General features: G+C 39.0%; 1 protein-coding gene across 1 annotated transcript in view; it reads left to right on the forward strand.

Moving 5' to 3' along the window:
• htra1b (HtrA serine peptidase 1b) overlaps positions 1 to 11972 on the forward strand; it is a 45496-nt gene extending 33524 nt beyond the window's left edge. The window contains exons 8-10 of the mRNA XM_052027655.1: positions 2110 to 2167; positions 4487 to 4582; positions 10521 to 11972. Coding sequence (XP_051883615.1) covers positions 2110 to 2167; positions 4487 to 4582; positions 10521 to 10689 — 323 coding nt within the window. The 3' untranslated portion in view covers positions 10690 to 11972. The remainder of the gene's footprint in view (positions 1 to 2109; positions 2168 to 4486; positions 4583 to 10520) is intronic.
• The last annotated feature ends 7311 nt before the right edge of the window (positions 11973 to 19283 follow it).

Genomic DNA, 19283 nt, shown 5'->3' on the forward strand with positions numbered 1-19283 from the left:
AGAATAACAAAACAGTTCACCTCACATGGGTTTAGTTGTTGGGTTGTATGTACTATTATGGTAGTTTTTTAAAAAATTTAATTTATTGTGGCTTTATGGATTCAGAACATAATCAGAACATCAAATATTTACTGAGATTATTTGTCAGCAACTAGTGCTGTCGGTCACAAAATTGTTATTTCATTTGGTGCAATTATTGCCTTATCTGAGACTTTGCTATCAGGGTTTAAAGCTAGATCTTCCACTTTCTGTTGGAACGCAGTGTTCAATACTTCAGCTCATAGTTACTTGCACTGCATAGGATATTATAAACAATGAAAATCAGTCCACTTTTAGTGGGAATTGACTACTCGTTGCCAATTTTGAAGAATGCCTTCAAATGAAAAGTAATGGCTTAGATTTCTAACGCGTGCACAGACAAACTGAACAATAGGACCGAGACAGCTAAGGTAGGGACTGTGCATATTTGTGATCATTGAAATTGTTGTCAGGAATTTATTAATGGCAGGAAGCTGTATTGTCCCTTATTTCATTACTATTAAAATCACAACAAAAGCAAAAGCACAGGCATTAACATAGATGTCCTGCAATTAAGAATGTGTCTGAAAGAGCACCCTGTGGGAAAATTCTAAGAAAGTAGTCTGACTCACAACCTTCCATTGCTAGATGTATTGAAAACAAATTGAACAAACCTTAAAGGTAGTCAAGTATGAGCTGGAATGATTTGTGAAAGGGTGATACATTTCCATTTGTAGTTGCCCACTTAAAGTCATTGCGTCAGAACTCCTTCAGCTGTTTGGACTTTGCTGAGTGTGGCTTGCCACCCACACTCGCACAGAAGCACACGTTAGTTGTGCTCGTGCCCAGTTTGTATCTGGAGATTTGTTGCTGAAAAGCAATTATTCATGCTGAACGGTGAGGCTGTCAATGGCTTCAGGGCTTTGCGTGTGTAACTGCCATCGTGTGGCTAGGGCAGACCTAGCCCTGCCCACAAAATGGTTGCAAAACCTTTGACGTTTGCCGTAGCCTCACCCCAAGGATTGCCATCTGTTGTAGCTGTCAAGTATTTTCAGTGCTTCTAAATGAAACTGACATAAGATGTATTAAAAAAACTATTAAAGTGGTAATAAAAATATAATTTAAAAAAAATTGAATAAAGTAACAAATTAAATGAAACACACTTTAAATAATTAAGATCACTATAGATGAAAATCTTATGAGGATAGGTTGAGTGAGCTAGGGCTTTTCTCTTTGGAGAGAAGGAGGATGAGAGGTGACTTGATAGAGGTGTATAAAATGCTAAGAGACGTAGATCGAATGGACAGTCAGAGACTTTTTCCCAGTGCGACAATGGCTAACGTGAGGGGACATAATTTTAAGATGCTTGGAGGAAGGTATAAGGGGGACGTCAGGTGTAAGTTTTTTACACAGAGTGTGGTGGGTGCGTGGAACGCACTGCCGGCAGATGTTGTGGGGGCAGATACATTAGGGACATTTAAGAGACTCTTAGATAGACACATGAATGATAGAAAAATAGGGGGCTATGTGGGAGGGAAGGGTTAGATAGCTCTTAGAGCAGGATGAAATGTTGACACAACATTGTGGGCCAAAGGGCCTGTACTATGCTATAGTGTTCTATGTTCTAAATAAAAATGTACAACTTTCCTTATTCAAATGCTTCTTCCCCACAGCCATAAGATCTCCCTTCCGGTGATCTGGCACAAGAACCACAAGCAAATTCGCCAGTACAGATGCTGGGGAACTCCAGCTAGTTTGTGCTCCACTGCTGGATTTGTTGCAGAGTTCAGCAGCAGAACATTATGACTAATTTACTAGGACAATGTGACAGCAAGTTTACGGTTTTGGCAAAGTGTCTGAACGCAGTTACCTCTTCAAAGTCCTGAACTTACAGTTACATTCTCCTGGTACTTGTTTAGTCTTAAAAATACATTTTGTTAAAGTTTCCGAACTAGTGGTTATTTTCCACAACCCTAATAAAACTCTGTCAAGTACATTCAAAAGACAAATGGTCATGTGAAATGTGTTTAGAAAGCTGATTGAGCTTAAGTGCCTTTTTTTCAAGTACATTTATTTTGTTTTCTGTTGCAGGGCAAACTCCAACAAAAAAAAGATATCTTGGAGTTAGAATGATTACACTTACCCCTGGGTATGTAAACTGTAGACTTATTTGGTCATGTCAAAGGTTCATAATATGAATCTTGAAGTATTTACTTCGATTGCTGCTCTGTTGTCAACTAGACACAGGCTACAATTGTAGTTTGGAATACACAGCTGCAAAATCCTAAGTGATGGTGGGATTAAGTATGAGTTCTTGTCATTGATGGCTACTTCCTGTTGACAGCATTGGTAAGAATGTCACTATTGGATTGGATAGCTGTTCGGCACTCCTGTCACACACTCAGGATTTGCACATCCTAGCAGTGGCTGACACTGAAATCAATGTTCAGTTGTGTGTGGAATTTTGTTGGTTAACCCTTCTCATGCTGGAAGCACTGGCAAGAAAATAGCATTTAACTGAACGCTAGGATGTAACGGTTGCAGCCAATTAATTGAACAAAATCTGAAAGCAAATTTTTTGGAGAGAAAGTAAGGGACAAGGTATTACTTGGGAGAGGATTTTGTAGTTTAGTTTTGGTGTGGTCTTTGAGAGGATAGGAGGATAGGAAATGGGCAGTAGAGTATTAAATGGACTGAAGATTAAGGAGAGTGGGGGGGATCTGGTGGGATGAGCATTGGATTAATCATGTCTGAAGGAAAATAAGGCATGGAGAAGAGTTTTGAGGAAAGGAAAGAGTGACAATATTGCGGAGATGCAAGGGGTCAGTCTGTATAATGGAGATGTTATAAGTTCAGAAGCTCAGATCAGCTCAATTATTCATGATAGCAAGGTTGTGAACAATCTTATTCAACATGAGGCAGCGACCAGGGAGTGGAGTGGACAAACCAGTCCATATCCAGTGTTTATTCTGTACTCAACCCTCCTATTTTTCCTCTTCTAAATCCATCAAAGTCTAACACTCTTTTTCATTCTCTCTCATGTGCTTTTCAACTCCTCCTTAAGTGCCTCAATACTATTTGCTTCAACTACTCCCTGTGGTGGCTAGTTCCATATCCTCATTCTCCTTTGGATAGAGGAGTTTCTTTTGAATTCCTCTTTGGAACTTGTGGTTTGTGGTGTGCCAAGGATGATTTTCCAGTGCCAAAACATAACATATAGATGAGGAAGGGGAGAGGGCCCAGGGAGGGTTGGAGGCACTGTTTTAGGGATGAGAAGCAATCATTGCTGGGTTTATTTAGACTGCAACTGTGACCAATCAGAAAAATACGTGTTGTTTAAACAATAAGATTTACTGGGATGTTTATAACAAAGTTAGGATCATATGAATGTATGTATATCAAAGCCCTCTTCAAAATTTATAAAATAAATTGATTCTGAGTAGTCATTAAGAAGGAAAAGCAGCTGTGGTGACTCGTGCACAATTGCGGCAAAAGCTTTTGCTTTTATCCTCCAATTCCCCATAGTAAAGAATAAAATAGCACTTGTCTTCCTATGTTCTTTATTTGTCTAAATATTAACTTTGTGTTTCATTTACTGGCACCCTTTGATCCTCCATACACAACTTCTAGTAATTCCTCACAATTTTAAACTTTTTGCTTTGAAATTCATATCTGGTTAATGGTACTAAACACACAGCACAGCAGCATTGGCACTCAGTACTCTGCCTCTGAAATTCATTCCATTTCCTTGGAAAACATAGGTGAAAGGAAATGATACAACACCTCTGTGTCAGTGATATAGGCTGTAAATGGCAGTTGGTCCATTACCGAGAGTTTGCCAATCTGAAAGTTAGCTGTTTAATCCTACTATTTTCTGTCCTTATCAAGCTTCTATCTTTGCCGATATCTTACCTGCAATCCTATGGAATATCTTATCAAATACTTTTCTGAGAATTCACATAAACTATTCCATTGGATTTCTCCTCCTGTAACTTTCTCAAAAGCCTCTTATTAGATTTGACAAATCCCAGCATGTTCTTGAAAACTCTTATGAGGCTAACTGATCTATTGTTTCCTATTTTCTCTCTCCTTCCTTTCTTTAATAGTAAAGTTGCTACATTTGTTATTTTCCAATCCGCTGGGACTTTGCCAGAATGTAGGGAATTTTGAGAAATGCCACCAATGCATTCACTATCTGTAACCACCTCTTTGGAATCTTAGCATGTAGGACATCAGGTACTGGGATTTGTTGGCTTCTCATCCTAGTAATTTTGGAAAATAATGTATAACATACAAAATAAATAGCTTCCAGTTATTGGATCCTGATGAATTTAATATCTTATAGTGGAAAACACTTATTGTGGTTCCACGTTGATAAAACCATATGTTGTCACAAAGATCAGGAAATTTGATGCAGATTTTCATTTGGATTCAAACAAGTTTTGCTGAGTCATATTTGTTCCTCTAGCCTTGCCAAGGAACTGAGGGAACGTCAGAGTTATTTCCCAGATGTTAATTCTGGAGCCTATATCATCGAGGTTCTTCCACGTACACCTGCTTCCAGGTAAGTCCAGGAAACGGATTTTGTACATTTTAGAAAATAAAAACTGCGAGTGCTGGGAATCCAAACCAAAACCAGAGAACGTTGGAAGTGTTCACCAGGTCAGGCAGCATCAGTAGGAAGAGAAGAGGAGTTGACACTTTGGGTCAGGGGCCCTTCTTCAGGATTGGAGAAGTGAGAAGGGAGGGGAAGGTAGAGAGAACAGAGTGAATGTCTGTAATAGGGTGCAGACCAAAGTTGTCAAGGTCACAGTTACTTCAAAATCCAGTGGTTGGAATAAAATGATACAGGGACAGATTGGAACATTAAAAACTGAAACAAAGGAACTACCACATTTGTGAGGAGGAAAAGTGGCATTTACCTGAAATTGTTAAACTAATTAATTCATTGGGTTGTAATATGCCATAGAAGATGAGGTACTGTTCCTTGAGCTTGCATTGAACTGGCCCTGCACAAGGTCATGGAATAGCACCACATCTCAGGTGAGAGGTTAACTACCAATATAAGACCACCAATTCCCATGGCTCTCTTGAGTCCACCTCCTACTGGGAGTCACTTGGTTTGTAGCAAATGTCAGTGGATAGTTTGTCTCCTGAGATGAAGACAAAGAGATCAAGAAAGGTAAGAGAGGTGTTGGAAACAATCCAAGTGAATTTGGGGGTGGGGTGGAAGTTGGTAGTGAAGTTGATGAAATTGACAAGGCCTGCATGGGTGTGGGAGGCAGCATCAATGCAGTCATTGCTGTAGTGGAGAAAGAGCTGGGGAGTGGTGTCAGAGAAGGTTTGGAACATGCAAGGGCCCATGGCTACAGCTTTGATTTGTAGAAGGTGGGAGGAATCAAAAGAATCAGAGGACAGTACATGGGATTGTGGAGTCAGAATATTTAGTACATATCAGTAGAGAGGAACTGGTTGGATCTTTGTTCGAGAAAAAACAGAGCCCTAAATACAGAAATAACTAATTATTTTGATCACCTTACAGAGTGAGGTTGCAGAAACATTCCCATCTGCATTTGCCTGTTTTCTCAAGTGGTGACCAAAGCAATTCTTCCCCTGTTGTCGCAGTTTTAAAATAACATGAGCTCCTGTATTTCCCCTAATCCTTACCCAATGATATCTCTCTAATGTGATGGAAGATAGACAGCATCATCCCAAACAACATTTTGGAAATTGTTTGTTTGTATAGACAAAGTTACAGTAAAATGAAACAGATGGTGCTGAAGTATACAGAGCCGTTTAAAATTAGGCATGTGCTGAGCAGAGATTTTCACGGTTAAAAAGTCAGCAATTTATCATGATATCTCTTGTGAACTGTTGAAAATGAAACCTCCTCTGTGCAATGCTATTAATATATCAAGGAGTGTGTGGGAGTTTCAGGCTTTCAGGATAAATTTTCTGACTCCACAATCCCATGCACATCTCTTGTATTTCCTGTAAAGGTCATCTGCATCATATCAGAAAGGCTAGCATTAAAATGTCAGGAAACTTCTTCATAAGCAGTTCCTGAGCATCAATGATGACTTGCTCTCATGTCTGCTGTGTGGGTTCTGAGATGGCTGAAGAGGCCAAAATGGAAACCACAATAAAAGAAAATGATAGGCTGGATGCAAGCTTAGTTCATGGCAGAATATCTGAGACACATTAGGAAACATTGGTTATATTTTTTCATTGGAGTTTGATTTGTCTGTCTATGCATTTATTATACGGTATTTCTTCACACTTTAATTTGATTTAAAATAATATTTCTTTCAACTTCCCAAGTACATTCACATAGGTCACTTTTAAAGATGAATATGAATGAAAAGAAAATGCAATTTCATTTGGTTTGTAAGGAATGGAAACCATTTGCTGTGTTGTGAGCATTTCCAGATTCTGACGTGCATTCCTTTCAATCCTGTAATATGTACTCAGAGATTTTGTGACAATTCAGTTTAATTATATTTCAAAGTGAGTAAAAATCATTGGAGAAATTGGATAGTATGATGCAACACCATGACACCTTGCAGTAATATACTGGCTCTAATGTACTAAAAGTTCCAGGAGCCTTATCAAGTAGACTTTGCTACTGACACAAGAACGTAAATATAAGGACAGATGACCAAATGTGTGATTGGAGATAGATATTAAGGAGCGACCAGTATCTCAAAGGACAGAAGAACACAAGAAAATAGGAGCAGGTGTAGGCATAAGAAATACGAGCAGGAGTAGGCCATCTGGCCTGTCAAGCCTGCTCCGCCATTCAATAAAATCATGGCTGATCTGCCCGTGGACTCGGTACCATCTACCTCATAACCCTTAATTCCCCTACTATGCAAAAATCTATCTAACTGTGTCTTAAATATATTTAATGAGGTAGCCTCCACTGTTTCCCTGGGCAGAGAATTCCATAGATTCACTTCTCGCTGGGAAAAGAAGTTCCTCCTCATCTCCATCCTAAATCCATTCCCCCAAATCTTGAGGCTATGTCCCCAAGTTCTCGTCCACCTGGCCCTTCCATAAAATCTCATGACTGATCTGCCCCAGGCCCCAATTCCTCTTCTGTGCCAATTCCACATAGCCCTCAATTCTCCAACCTTTCAAAAAATTAATCTATCTCCTTTTTAAATACTTCTAGTGAACTAGCCTCCACAACCAGCTGGGGTAGAGAATCCCAGAGATTCACATCCTCTGCGAGAAGAAATTCTTACTTACCTCAATTTTAAATGACTGCCCCCTTATCTTGAAACTATGTCCTATGAAACTATTCATGACTTCCCTATAATTGGAAGCATTTCAACATCTACATTGTCATGTCCCCTTGAATGTTTCAATAAAATCGCCCCTCATTCTTCTAAAATCTAAAGTTATACAGATCTAACTTTTTCAGACTTTAATGATAGCACAAAGTGACTTTGGTCACTAAGACTGAGACCACTCAGTCGGCTGCCTCTAATGTGTCACTGCTTTGTCCTTGCTCAGTAGATCAAACTTCTAAGAATACTCCCTAGTCCATAGCTCTAAATACATACCTTTCCTCCTTCTCTCCCACCTCCAGCAAATCTATCCAAGTGACCAGTAAATTAGAGAGTGAGGGAAAGAAACACACCATCAATGCAGCCTGATCTGCAGGGCTGTCCCGCATTTTGTAATTCTGAAGTTCTTCTGTCTGTGTTCTCACTCCTTAACTGCCCTCTTTTCATAGATTTTTGTGAATAAAGGACTATGTTCTCCCTCCCTAACTGCCCCCATTTACCCATTGACCAAATGATTTTGTTTACAGCTTACCTCCATGGCAACCTTGGCTTCATCAGAGATATTCCCTCTGTCTTCTCCATCCTTCCCCTATCCTCTCTGCATCTTAAAACTAACTCGTTTTCTCTGCTTCCCAATTCTGACAAGAGGTCTCAGACCTGAAACATTCTGTTTCTCTTTCCACAGACGCTGCTTGATCTGCTGGGTGTTTCCAGCATTTTCTCTTTTTATTAGGTCAAATGGCATTTTTCTGTGCTTAAGCTTGTATAATTCTAACACATTCCAAAGCAGTTAATGAATCTTTCTGATTTCCATTAAGTTATTGTTTTATGTGGAGTAAATGTAATCACTCCAATTAACTGTGTAAGCTGGAAAAAATAATTTAAAGTTCATTGTGATGGAATCAGTTTTGTTCTAAAGCAATATTAGAAGGAAATCTACTTTCACTTGCCATTGGCTATTACAATAAATACCTTTGTCCTCGAAACTTATCAAGCTAAGTTGTTGTGCTTGGAATGTATTACGAGTGCAAGTTTTCTCAATGTTGAACATTTTCAGTGGCTATTTTTAGTACTCTGTTCAAGAAAGATGTCAAATGTTTCTTGCATACAAATGTACGACAAAGTATGCTTTAAGATAAAAAAGATTAAATGAAAATAAAGCTGACAAAATAAAAAAAGGGCCATTAAGTTTCTCATCAATATACCATTTGTCATTTAACCATCAGTTCTTGGGACTAGGGTGAATTTTATTTTTCCTCTGGACCCCAGCATTTGAAGAAGCCAGAGTGGGAACTGCCATAAGAAACAACAGGGTAAATGCAAGTTTAATGCATGTCAGAATATCCAGGACACTATTTAAACAAAAAAAGATTTTTTTTCCCTGAGTAACCTCAGTTTTGCATTGGAGTTTGATTTGTCTGTTTGGGAATAGTACTATACAGCTATTATACAGTAATTCTTAATCAAGGGCATTGAAATGTCTGAGTCAAATGGTTGTTTCTGTGGAAAGAGGAAAGCATTCTGGTGCATTTCCAAGGATATGCTGTAGCAGTTCACTGCTACACAATTGTCAAATTATCACACCCAATATCTGACTGAAAGGACTATACATTGTTCCTTTTCTTTGTTACCCTGTATCTCCATTCATCAGGGAACACTACCCACAGGTCCCATGTCAGATAAAAAACAAGTTAAAGCTTCTGTGCCGGGCCTCCAGTCTCCTCATCTCCAATGCTGACTGCTCTGCATTCACCAGTGATCTTGGTTCTGACCTCTGTAAGGATTTTGTAGATTGTTGCCATTTTTCTGCGTGAAATGTGCAAGTTTCCTTGCCAGGAGGTTTCAGCAGTAATCAGCAAACTTGTTATATTATTCATGATGATAGGAAGATGTCCAAAAGGGAGATTCAGGTGTAGAAGCAGCTTTTGAGAGTTTTCAGTACAAATTGAAAGGGCCAGTATGGAAGTACTCTCTGTTCATTCATAAAGATCTGAGGCAGGTGGGTGAATGAAAAATTTATGGTCCCGATGCAAAGAGAGGGTCCTTGCAATCCACAAAGGACAAAAGATTTGAAGGGATTCCTGCCAGAACATTCAAGAAGATTATCACATTCCCCATGACAATGCAGCTGGGTTCTGGCAAAAATGGAAAATGAATTAATGTGGATGCCATGTCCATTTGCCAGTTTATCATCCACAGCCATTTGGAAAACAACCACCTCTGCAGTTAATTTGCTTCACCAGAATCTCTACAGCTGCACCTGAAAGCCTATGAACTCCGCTGGAACTTGCACAGGTCACAGACATCTGGAATCAGCTCTATGGCTAGTTTATCTTTTGTTAATGGAAAAAGTCCTGCCCCTCTACCTTAAGAAACTTTAGCCCTTTAAGAGCCTCCAGAATTTTCTAATGTTCCATAAAATTGGCTACTTGTCAAAAGGAATCACCTTTCATGTTCAAAGGGCACCTTCATCATTTTAAGTAGCTCTGCTGTTTAGTTCTTTAGTTGCCAGATACCTAATTGGTACTGTTTATAAATCTAAATTGAACTTCCCACTTGAAGCCATTAGTATAAACTAGACACAGGGTCAAACAAAAGAAGAGATTTGTTTTAAATTCAATCAAAGTTCTTTCTCACTTGTGTGAAGAGTGACCATCATGTGCAATAAATTTCTGGGTAGGGAAGTAGGAAAATAAAACTCTATCACTGTTCAAGAGACAGCGGGGGTCTTATTGGTGAGACCTTTTAGAATAGCTAGGATAAGCTGGCATGATAGATCTTCCTACTTTTTTTGAATTTGTGTAACATCATCTTCTACTAGTTAGAGATATATTGTGTGGCAGAAGCAGAGGTCCGGTTAAAATAATCCAGAATGCAGAAACTACTTAGCAAGTATCAGTTTGTCTGTCACGCCAGCACACCTCTTTGTTCTTTCCACCCATCTTTATAAATGAAAATAAGTTTGATTTCTAACTTTTCCTGGTTCCAGTGAAAGGTCATTGAACTGAAATGTTAAACCTGCTTTGTTCTCCAGAGATGTCATTACTTAATAAATATTTCCAGCATTTTTGGATTTTACTTAAGATTACCGGCATTAGTTTTTTTTTCCATTTTAGTTGGTGAAATGTGGTGTCTAGAGAACAGTAAATTATCACTGAGGTTATTTTAATATGCAGGATGTTGACTGTTCTCTCTATTTTCCCTTTCTAGTGGTGGCCTGAAGGATAATGACGTGATTATTAGTATCAATAATCATTTGATAACTTCTTCCAGTGATGTCAGTGAAGCAATTAAAAAGGATCCATCCTTGTCAATTGTTGTCCGTCGAGGCAATAGAGATGTGATAATAAATGTTGTCACTGAAGAAATTGAACCTTAAATGGAGCTGGGTCTCCTGCCTTTATGAATAAAACAACAAAGATATTGGGTATTTACTGGATAAATGCAGTCTCTAGTTAATAGCTTATAATCCTGTTGATATTTCTACTGCAAAATGTCATCAGGAGATATCTACAGCTTGGATATAATTCTTTGTTGATTACAAGCTGAGATGATCCTGAAGTTGTAAAGTTTATTTCATGTATTTCCTTGATGCATCTTTTCATACTTTTTTTTCTTGATTTTATTGTAATCTGCTTTACTTCAAATGTCAGTGTAAGCAATGACTCAGCCAGAAATTTCACTTCATGATGTTGAGATTATCATTATTGGCACCAATTCTCTTGCAGTTACCTAATCTTCACTCAGTAATGGTAAAATTGAAATCTAATTTTGCTCGCATGGGCCTGGAAAATTTAAGGTGTTGGTGCAGCCTTTTTTCTACTGGATATCAGAATGTGGTAGCCAAGTTACTCACCATCAGGATGAGGTGGACTGTGAAACAAACATGGGAACACAGCTGTATTCTTTCCCTCCTTCAACCCTCACTGTCCATGTTTTCTACAGCGCAGACATACCATGAAGTTCAAATGTTGAAGTGCCAACTTGATCTAAGTCAAGAGGCTGATTGTTGGTGTATTTTTTTTCTTCCATTTGTATGAATATTTTTTCCTATCAGCAGGTTACTTTACATGCATTCCAGTATTATTCTGCCAGGGCTACATTGGGAGAGTGAGAAGGTAGAAATTCTCTATTCAATGGATTAGATTGGCGATTTTTCTATCTCACCACCTACTGGGAAATCTGAGTTTGGGTAGTTTGTGTACACTCCACTCATCTCCAGTTAAAAAGTTTCAAGTGAAATTTAGGAGAAGGATCAATTTTGAACTGCACTGTGAATAATGCCCGTTGATACCTGGGCTTTGTAGCCAAGGTTTATATGCTGTTAAATATTTTAAGGAGAAGTGCACTTATATCAGGGTAAGTTTTCTCTGTTCTGCTCCAATATGCAACAAAAGAAAATTTGATGCTAATTATTTGCCTTGAACAAGACTGCAGCTGAATCTTTGTCTGCATCAGTTGGCTGCACCTGGCTTTATTTGAAACATTTTTAACAGTGTGAATGTCAAACAGCTCTGCACAAAACATCTCTCTGGATTGCACTAGGAAAAGTCCAGTGGAAAATTGTCCCACTAATGAGGTGCTACTGCCTCCTGCCCTGGCATTTAGGCAATGTCTGTCTTAAGAGTTAGACTTGTGTTGTCAATAAAGGTCTTTATTGGTTATGCTTGGTTTAAGTATTTTTTTCTGCTTTGCCGTTTGTTACAGAATGCTGCTCATTTTTTACATTTGTTGATGGAAAGTGTACTGTACAAAATGAGAAGCCTCTACACAAATAAAGCTGCCCATTCAAATCCTGTTCTCAGTCAAGTTACAAATCCTTCGGGGGGGGGGGGGGGGGCGCTCTTACAAGGTTTCCATTTGACCTTTGCCTCTTGGTTTGAGTTGTCTTAACAGAACATAGAACAGGCCCTCCAGCCCACGATGCCTGTGCCTACCGTGATGTCAGATTAAACTTCATGTAAATAAAAACTTGTCTCGTAAAACTCCTTTAAACTTGCCCCCTCTCACCTTAAAGCTATGCCCTCTAGAATCTGACATTTTCATCCTGGGGAGAAAGAGTCTGACTATCTCCCCAATCTATACCTCTCATAATTTTATATATCAGGTCACTCCTCAGTCTCCACCACTCCAGAGAAAACCATCCAAGTTTATCCAACCTCTCCTTATAGCTAATACTCTCTAATCCAGACAACATTTTGACGAACCTCTTCTGCACCCTCTCCAAAGCCTCCACATCCTTCCTATAGTGTGGCAACCAGAACTGCACACAGTACTCCAAATGTGGCCTAACCAAAATTTTATACAGCTGCAACATGACTTCCCAACATTTATACTCAACACCCCGACTGATGAAGGGCAGCATGCTGTAGGCCTTCTTTACCGCTCTATCTCCTTGTGTTGCTACTTTCACGGACCTATGGACTTGCACCCCAAGATCCCTTAAGGCAAAACTAGTGCCTAGACCTCTCTCAGTTGCTTGAATACAGTATACTGTCTGCATTTTTTGAAAGTTTTATTCTTAAGGGCTTGAGAAAACTTATCCCATTATCACTGTCTGGATCATCCACTGGACTCGACCTCTGTTTGTTATTGGAGAACAAAGCTGCTCTCACTGGGTGCATCCACAGTCATTCCATGCTTGATCCAATGAAAGGCTGGGATGTTGATTCTCTTCAATTAAAAAGTCTTTACTCCTGGCGTATCAACAATAGAGGTTTCACCTCTACAAAATAATTGCTGGGGAGCCAGCAGAAGGTGTCCCTGGCTGTTAACCAATTTGGTTGTCCCCTTGAAGTGTAGATTGAGGATCTATGTACTTGTCTTCACTCTGTTCTTAAAGGATTTGTCATTCTTTGCCATGTCCTGTATTAAATGGGCGAAGCTGAAATATTAAATTATGTATAAAAGTCATAACTTGTGTACAATTTTCCAAGAAAAAGTACCTGTGGCTTTTCTGAACCAATGAAACTTATTACTGAATATGCTTCATCCATGTTGTTTATTCCTTTTATTGTGCTGTTTGGAAATGATTTTTGCTCAGTACTAGTTTCATTTTCTGTCTCATGCTTCCACTAACCATCACCACCTTCCCCTCCTCCATCTAAAAAGGTGAACAATAAAAGACCATCCATGTATAAGAACATAGATAAATTTTATCCAAGCTCGTATCCATGCCTTAACTCATAGCTGATGTTTGAAAATCAGCAGAAGAACTTACTCTTACACTACATTACTTGTTACTTTACAGTGTGAAGTGACTTTAACAATCTGGCTTCTGGTGATAGAGTTGCAAACATCAAATTAATAATGTTATTAAAACCATGATACAACATATGGGGCTGAACCAGCTTTTAACCTTCCTTTCTATGATCCATTAATATTAATTATATCCCTAACTAAATGGGGACCTGAATCCTATGTGAAAATGCCCCTGACTTCGGAGCCTGGTTTAGGTCACTATCACTTTCCTAAAGTCAGAAATTAATTGTGAACCTCTCTAATTAAGCCTCCTTTGCTACATTCCTCTGCATAAAGCTGATATTGTAGTCATCCCCAGAGGAACTGTCCAGTACCTACAATTTTTCATCTTAAAGCATCTGTTTCTATTGATTGAGTTAAGAGCCAAGCTTAGGGAGTAAATTTAGTGCTTTCTGTCACGCATTTTGTCAAATAATTAAGCAGAATTTATAATGAACTCACTTAAATTTCAAATGGTGCTGTTTGTCATCATATTTGCATTACCCTGATGTATTAAGCCTGCATTTCATATAACTGCATATAGTCTTGAATCTGTACAATTTTTGTGCACAAGTACTCTTTTATTTCCCATTTACGCTTGAGTGAGCAAAGGATTGGTGGGATTATAATTCAGAAACGGAAACCATCAATCAACACAATCATCCTTGTGTTCAGAGCAACACCATAATTGAAAGGAAATAGGTGTATATAAAGGAAATCTAGATATGTTTTTTCTTGGTTATGAAAGAAGATTTGCAGGGTTATATTTTGTGTTGCCAAACCCTTGAATGAATTGGATAAGAGTATCATCGCTGTATGCTAATAGGTATCTTATGAACCCAATGTTATTTCAATGCTTTAATAAGTGAGCTGCCCCTAAGAGCAAAATTTGGTGAGGAACAAAAGTGGAGCCCTCTGAAGAAAGCCAAAACTTTCCATTAAATTCAACGTGGTTTCTCATTCTAGAATTAACATCTATCCCCTGGACACACTATGTGGGACATTGGTTAATTGTTTCAGATAACAAGATATGGGGAAATGGGGACATAGTGGTTAAGTTATTGGACTTGTATCCAGAGATGTATCGTTAATCCCCCTATGGCACCAGGGTCAGCTGCAGGATTTAAATTCAGGCAGTTTAATAAATCTGGAATTAAGAAAAGTTATAAGTAATAGTAATCACAAAACTGTTGCAATTATTTAGAAACCCATCCGGCTCATTAATGTCCTTTTAGGAAGGAAACCTGCTGTTGTTATCCAGTTTGGTACATTAACTGCTCTCTGTTAACAATTAACCCTTAATAGAGAACAGTTAACATGTAATTAGGAACAGGAATAAGGGTCAATAATCTACAAATGCTGATCCAGCTATTGATATTCTCATCCTGGAGGACGTAACAAAGGAAAATGATGAAGGCAGGGCAGTAGATGTTGTCATTAAGGACTTTAGTAAGGCATTTGACAAGGTCCCACATGGTAGGCTGTTGTAGAAAGTTAAGGCACATGGGATCCAAGATGGGCTGGCTAAAGTGGTCATTGTTTCTTCTATTTTCAAACTTGACTCAGTTACTTGTCCTGCTCACAATTTCTTTCTCAAATGAATAATGATGGAAAAATAGGGATATATATATATACATATATATAAATAGCAATTAGCTTTTCAAACAATCCGTTGCTTTTCCATCCTGGAAATCAGGCATCTCTTCAGTTGCCTGATTTTTCACTGTACTTCTGGATTCTATGGATTATTTTCTGATTTCTGTTTGCTTTGCCATCGGATCCATGCTTGGAAGTTTTTCCTGTCTCATTCTTTATGCTTTCTGTTAGTCTTTTTGTTGGTCCCACTTTGGATGTTTCTCATTCTGAACCAGATAGTCCCTTGGCCTCACAGTAATTGATTTCTTGCAACAACATAAACCCAGAGTTAGAAATGAGAGAGGGAGAAAAAAATCTAGCAAACTAATGATCCCATTCCATTGTTTGGTAACACATTGGTATGTAGTCTCTCTGACTAGTGACTCTTTGCAAAAGCAAAGTGGGCAAACAGCAAATTGGAAAACATAATGATGGAAAGAAGTGAAGGTATAAACAAGCTAAATCTGTCCACAAGAATTAACTGAAAATACATAGTTGAAACTCAAGTAATCTGTACCAAGAACAAAAGAGAAATATCAGAGATGAGAGGAAGACAGAGTCAGTTAAGTGTGGCTTTCTGCTGAATCACTAGTAGGCATTAAAGAAATCACTTGCATTGCTCATGCTTTTATTATCTATCAGTGTTTATGTACACAATCTGGAGTTGATTCAACAGAGTACACTATGATTGACAGCCCTGATACGTTCCCTGCAGAGTGTGAAAACTAAGTAAATATCAAATAATTGATTGCCTGCTGACAAATTAGAGGTACGTAGAGATTGACTTGATTTTAAGCCAATTTATCCATCGATGTTGCAAAGACATGTGCATCTATCAGCCCAAAACTAACAAAGGGCACTTCATGTGGACAATTGTAAACCTTCTCTGGCCACATTTAAAAGATAAAAGTTCCTTTTTGCCACTAATGTGCTTTGGAAAAAGACCCATAGCTGTGCCTGAACAACATTCTGAATCATGTTGTAGCTGACATCTTCTGCTTGACTCATGACCAATTGTCATATCAATGCCTCAACTTCAACAAAGTAATTTTTATTTTATACAGCTCCCAACATGTGACTGGAAATTATTCTGAAGAATTAATGAGAAATCAGCTTTCCATCACACTTTTCAATCAATGATTTTGCAAATATTTCTATTGATGCCATATTTTATGTTAGTTCTATTGGTTGATCTTGACTTCAATATATTAGAATTTAATATGGGCATACCTGCCAGCCTATTTCACATACCACCAGATATTATTGTGTGGAAATGTGATCTAAAGTTTGCACTGCAGTGGTTGGTTGAGAAGCAGCTGAGGCTAATGCCTGAGCATAGTACAAATGCAAACTATTGAGTATGCTGGAAATCAGAAATAAAACAAAATGCACTGTAGGTATCTGGCATATCAGGCAGATTATGCGGAGAGAGAACAGGGGGGGGGGGTGATATTTCAGGTCCCTGAGAATGGTATCTGGGGCATGAAGATGGAGAAAAACACTTAATATAAATCTTGTATATTACTGTAGAATGAGATTACATTCTAGATAAAGCCAACAAAATAGCAGTGCCATTTATTAAAGGCCATAGGGAAAAGATACTGGCTGATTAGGTTCATTTCTCCAGTTCAATCGCATTTCATCCTGACACCTTGCACTATTAGCTTCCATCTCCCATAATAACATCAGCAGGACAGAAGAAGAGAAACTCTCAAAGAAATCACAGTATTGGACCTTCTTAGCCATTTATACTGCTTGTATCTTCCTCCATAGGAAAAGTCTAAGTGAGCAAGAATTTTGTATTTTTGGGTGTAATAATTAGAATACTAAGGAAAGAAACATTGGAAATAGTTGCTTTTTAAGCGATAATAAACACTTTTTAAGATGTATGCATTCAAAGAACTAACATTGTGCAAATTGTGTTCCATCAAACATTGAATAATAAAGACTGAAAATGCTCTGAATCAGAATCAGGTTTATTATCACAGTCTTACATAATGTGAAATTAGTTGTTTTACAGCAGCAGTACAGTGCAAAGATATAAAATTACTATAAATTACTATGATTAAAAAGGAATAATGAGTGTTCATGTTTTCATGGACCATTCAAAAATCTGATGGTGGAGGGGAAGAAGCTGTTTCTGAATCATTGAGTGTGGGTCTTCAGGCTCCTGTACCTCCACCCTGATGGTAGTAACGAGAAGGGAGCATGTCCTGGATGGTGAGCGTCCTTAGTGATGGATGCTGCCTTCTTGAGCCACCGCCTCTTGAAGATATTCTCGACTCTCTTCCCACAGATTTCTCTTCCCACAGATGCTGCATGACCTGCCAGGTATTTCTCTATTTCGGCATTTATTTTTATTTCAGATTTCCAACATCTGCCCTCCCACCATGAATTCACCTGGGTCTCCATGGAGATATTCCAGGTCTTCTTGAGGAAAAGCAGGGAGTGTAACTTGCTAGTGATTGATCTTCTACGTCTGTCAAGGACCCTTTAACTGGGAGGTGGAGGTTGGTACCTGGACCCAGGGCAAGGTGAACCCCAACTGGGCAACTCTGGTCACTAAAGGGAAAGTGTAGGGGAAGCAGCATCAGCAGCAAGTGCTGAGAAGTGACCATTTTGAGTGACACAAACATTGGAACAATTTTAATTTTTTTCCATGTCACAAATCTTGTCCAAATTGAAATTATATCTATTTTTTAAATTTTGTTATAGAAACTGAAAATGTTGCTGAGAAGGTGGGAGAGATGGAAAGGAACAAGGAAATATCTGTGATAGGATGAGGCCAAGTTGTCTTGGGGATAAGTTGTATCGGTCCACCAGTCAAATGAGTTAATGGGGCAGTTAGAGGGTGATAATACAGGTAAGGGGTAATGCATTGTAAACAGCAGGGTAGTGGGACATGTCCACCAGGTCAGGGTGCACTAATCGAGAGAGAAAAACTAAATCAAATGTCACAGATAGATGTCTTAGAGCAGAAGTGGCCAATTTGGATACAGAGAAAGCCAGTTACTCGAAGCCGGATGATGAAGTATTATTCCTCAAATTTGCATTAGGCCTCATTATACCCATGCAGGAGGCCATGGACAGATGGGTCAGTGTACGAGAGGAACTGGGAATGAAAGTAGCAGGCAATGGGATGCTTAGGAGCAGCCCTGTGGAGTGAACATGAGCGGTCCACGAAAACGATCACTCCATCTGCTTTTGATTTCTCCAGTGTAAAGGAGACCACGTCGTGAGCAATCAATGCAGTACACTAGACTGGAAGAAATGGAAGTGAATCACTGCTTCTGGAAGTGATTCAGTTTGTGTCCCAAGCTGGTGTGAGGGGAAGAGATAAAAAGACAAATGTTGCATTTTCTATGGTTGCATGGGGAAAGTGCCATGGGATGGGGAATGGTTGGTTGGAGTGGAAGAGCAAACCAGTGAACATTCCCTTCAAAGTGCTGAAAGGGGAGGAGAGGTGACGTTGTGTCTGTTGGTGGAAACTTGATCAAGCTGGCAGAAATTATGAAGGATGATCTGTTGAAGGCAGAGGCTGGTGTGATGGAAGGTGAGGATCAGGGGATCTCAATCCTCATTCTGACCAGGAGGAGAGAGAGCGAGAGCTGTGGGAAATAGATGAGACACGGTCAAAAGGTTGTAATACAAGGTAGAAGTGGGTGGTAGAGGGACAAGTATGGGAACAGATTATCAGGCTGAGGCACAATAATCAACTAGAATGATCAGAGAAAATAATCAGGAGATATATTGAGTTATACAGCACAGAAACAGGCTCTTCAGCCAAACTCATCCATGCCGACCAAGGTGCCTGTTTGAGCTAGTCCCATTTGCCTGTATTCTTCTCATTTCCCTCTAAACTTTTCCTATCCATGCACCTGTCCAAAGGTCTTTTAACCATTGTAACTGTATCCACCTCTACCATCTCCTCTGGCAGCTTGTTCCATATACCCAGCACCCTCTGTGTGAAAAAGTTGCCTCTCAGGTCCTCTTTCCCCTCTTACCTTAAATATATACCCTCTTGGTTTAGACTCCCCTGTCCTGGAAAAAAGACTGTGCCCATCTACCCTGCGACTATCATGCCCCTCATGATTTTAT

Source organism: Pristis pectinata, chromosome 12 (genome assembly GCF_009764475.1).
Source record: "Pristis pectinata isolate sPriPec2 chromosome 12, sPriPec2.1.pri, whole genome shotgun sequence".
Classification (NCBI taxonomy): Eukaryota; Metazoa; Chordata; class Chondrichthyes; order Rhinopristiformes; family Pristidae; genus Pristis; species Pristis pectinata.